At 57.2% G+C, this 2,420-nt stretch overlaps 1 protein-coding gene across 1 annotated transcript in view; it reads left to right on the top strand.

Moving 5' to 3' along the window:
* SPPL2C (signal peptide peptidase like 2C) overlaps positions 1-1,323 on the top strand; it is a 2,116-nt gene extending 793 nt beyond the window's left edge. The window contains exon 2 of the mRNA XM_010832503.1: positions 2-1,323. Within this exon, the coding sequence (XP_010830805.1) occupies positions 2-1,323 (1,322 nt within the window). The remainder of the gene's footprint in view (position 1) is intronic.
* Positions 1,324-2,420: the final 1,097 nt, after the last annotated feature.

Raw genomic sequence — 2,420 nt, 5'->3', positions numbered from 1 at the left:
GACTTCACGCCGGCCATGACGGGCGCGGTGGTCACCATGTCCTGCTCCATCATGCTTCTGCTCTACTTTTTCTACGACTGCTTTGTCTACATCATGATCGCCATCTTCGGGCTGGGCGCGGGCACCGGCCTCTACAGCTGCCTGGTGCCCGTGGTGCGCCACCTGCCCGTGTGGCAGGACCAGTGGCTCCTGCCCGGCCGCCGGGCCTGTCTGCAGCTGCCCCTGCTGCTGCTGGCTGGCCTGTGCCTGGTGGTGACGGTCCTCTGGGTCGCCTATCGGAACGAGGACCGCTGGGCGTGGCTGCTGCAGGACACGCTGGGCGTGGCCTACTGCCTCTTCGTCCTACGGCGCATGCGCCTGCCCACCCTCAAGAGCTGCGCCTCCTTCCTGCTGGCCCTGCTAGTCTTTGACGTCTTCTTCGTATTCATCACACCCCTCCTCACCAGGACCGGCGAGAGCATCATGGTTGGCGTGGCCTCGGGCCCGGCAGATTCCTTGAGCCATGAGAGGCTGCCCATGGTCCTCAAGGTGCCCCGGCTGAGCTTCTCGGCCTTGACCCTGTGTGACCAGCCCTTCTCCATCCTCGGCTTCGGTGACATCGTGGTCCCCGGCTTCCTGGTGGCCTATTGTCACCGCTTTGATGTGCAGATCCACTCGCGGCAGGTCTACTTCGTGGCCTGCACAGCGGCCTATGCTGTGGGCCTGCTGGTCACCTTCTTCGCCATGGCTCTCATGCAGATGGGCCAGCCTGCCCTGCTCTACCTGGTGTCCAGCACCCTGCTCACCAGCCTGGCCGTGGCCGCCTGCCGCCAAGAGCTCACCCTCTTCTGGACAGGCCAGGTTAGAGGCAAGGCCTTCACCCGGCCTGTGCCAGGGCTCTGCGGTGCCCCTTCAGTTGGTTCTGAGAAGAAGCAGGAGCATGCAGCAGACATCCACAGAGCCTTCGAGCTTGAGGGGGCCACCATCTCCACCCTGGCAAGAGACTTAGATAGCAGCCTTGGGGAGGGCACGGCTGAGACTGTCACCATATCTGAGGATGGAGCCGCCAGTCCAGAAGGCCACAGTGACAGCTCCGAGGGCTGGAGCGATGCCAACCTGGAGCCCGATGACCTGTCGAGTACCCCTTCTGGGGTCTCAGAGGAGCTCTTACCACTGATGCCAATGGCCATGCTGATACCGCTCAGGCCGCCACCCTCAGAGCTGGGCCATATCCAGGCCCAGGCCCAGGCCCAGGCCCATGAGGCTAGCCTGTCCTGGACAGGCTTCCACAAGAGGAAGGGCCTTAAGGTAAAGAAGAGCATGTTGACCCAAGATCCCTTGTGAACCAGGAACCCTGGGACATGTGCCTCTAGACTATCACAGAGCAAAGCCACGTGTGACAAAAATAAACTGGGGCATTAAAAATATTCTGTATCTGCCCACAGAGCTGCTTTGTTTGTTAGGGCTTCCCTGGTGGCTCAGGTTAAAGCGTCTGCCTCCAATGAGGGAGACCTAGGTTCAATCCCTGGGTCGGGAAGATCCCCTGGAGAAGGAAATGGCAACCCACTCCAGTATTCTTGCCTGGAGAATCCCATGGATGGAGGAGCCTGGTAGGCTACAGTCCACGGGGTCACAAAGAGTCGGACACGACTGAGCAACTTCACCTTCACCTTCACCCACGGAGCTTCTTTGTTTGTTAGAACTGTAAGGAAGCAGTTCACATAGAGCCTGCAGGGTCCTTGGGACAGACCATACCTGTCTGTTTCTGCAGCCCAACCCCAGCCTCATTGCCCATCTTTTTCTCATGCAATCAAACCATTACCGTTCCTTGATTATGCCACATACTCTCCTTGTCTCTTTGCACATGCTGTTTCCTCTAGCTGAGACACCCTTCCTACCCCAGAGAGAAATGCTGAAGCCCAGATGAAACATTTCTAAGCAGCCTTCCAGCGTCAGCTCACACCCACCCTTCCTGCTAAGCATCCTTGCTCTGTAAGCATCCTGGACAGCAACGTCACACCCAGTGTGCCTGCTCTCATCCACCTGCTGCATTCACAGACACCAAGTACGCAGCTGCTGTGTAACCCACCCTGCTGGTGGGCACAGAGGGAGTCTGCTGTCCAGCTGGGGGAAGGGTGGGGGATGGAGAACAGATAAGAAACAACTTGAGAATCATCTCAAAACAGGGATGGAGAGGTTGGAGCTGGAGTGAAAGAATTTAGGAGACCATGGCTTTAGTTCCCACGCTTCCTTCACTGACCTTGGATAATGAACTGGTTTCTTAACCCCTGTGGGGCTTAGGAGTCTCATCCTCAAGATGAGACTTATAATACCATGTCTATCTGGAGGCAGGAGCATGGACAAGATGACCTCTTGAGGACCCCACAATTCCTTAAGCTTTAGAGTATGTTTAGATGTTGCTTAAGCAGAGGAAACAAACT

Source organism: Bison bison, unplaced genomic scaffold (assembly GCF_000754665.1).
Source record: "Bison bison bison isolate TAMUID 2011002044 unplaced genomic scaffold, Bison_UMD1.0 scf7180017861046, whole genome shotgun sequence".
NCBI classification, from domain to species: domain Eukaryota; kingdom Metazoa; phylum Chordata; class Mammalia; order Artiodactyla; family Bovidae; genus Bison; species Bison bison.
The sequence above is the reverse complement of the archived record's forward strand: the minus strand, read 5'-3'. Positions and strand labels throughout refer to the sequence as shown.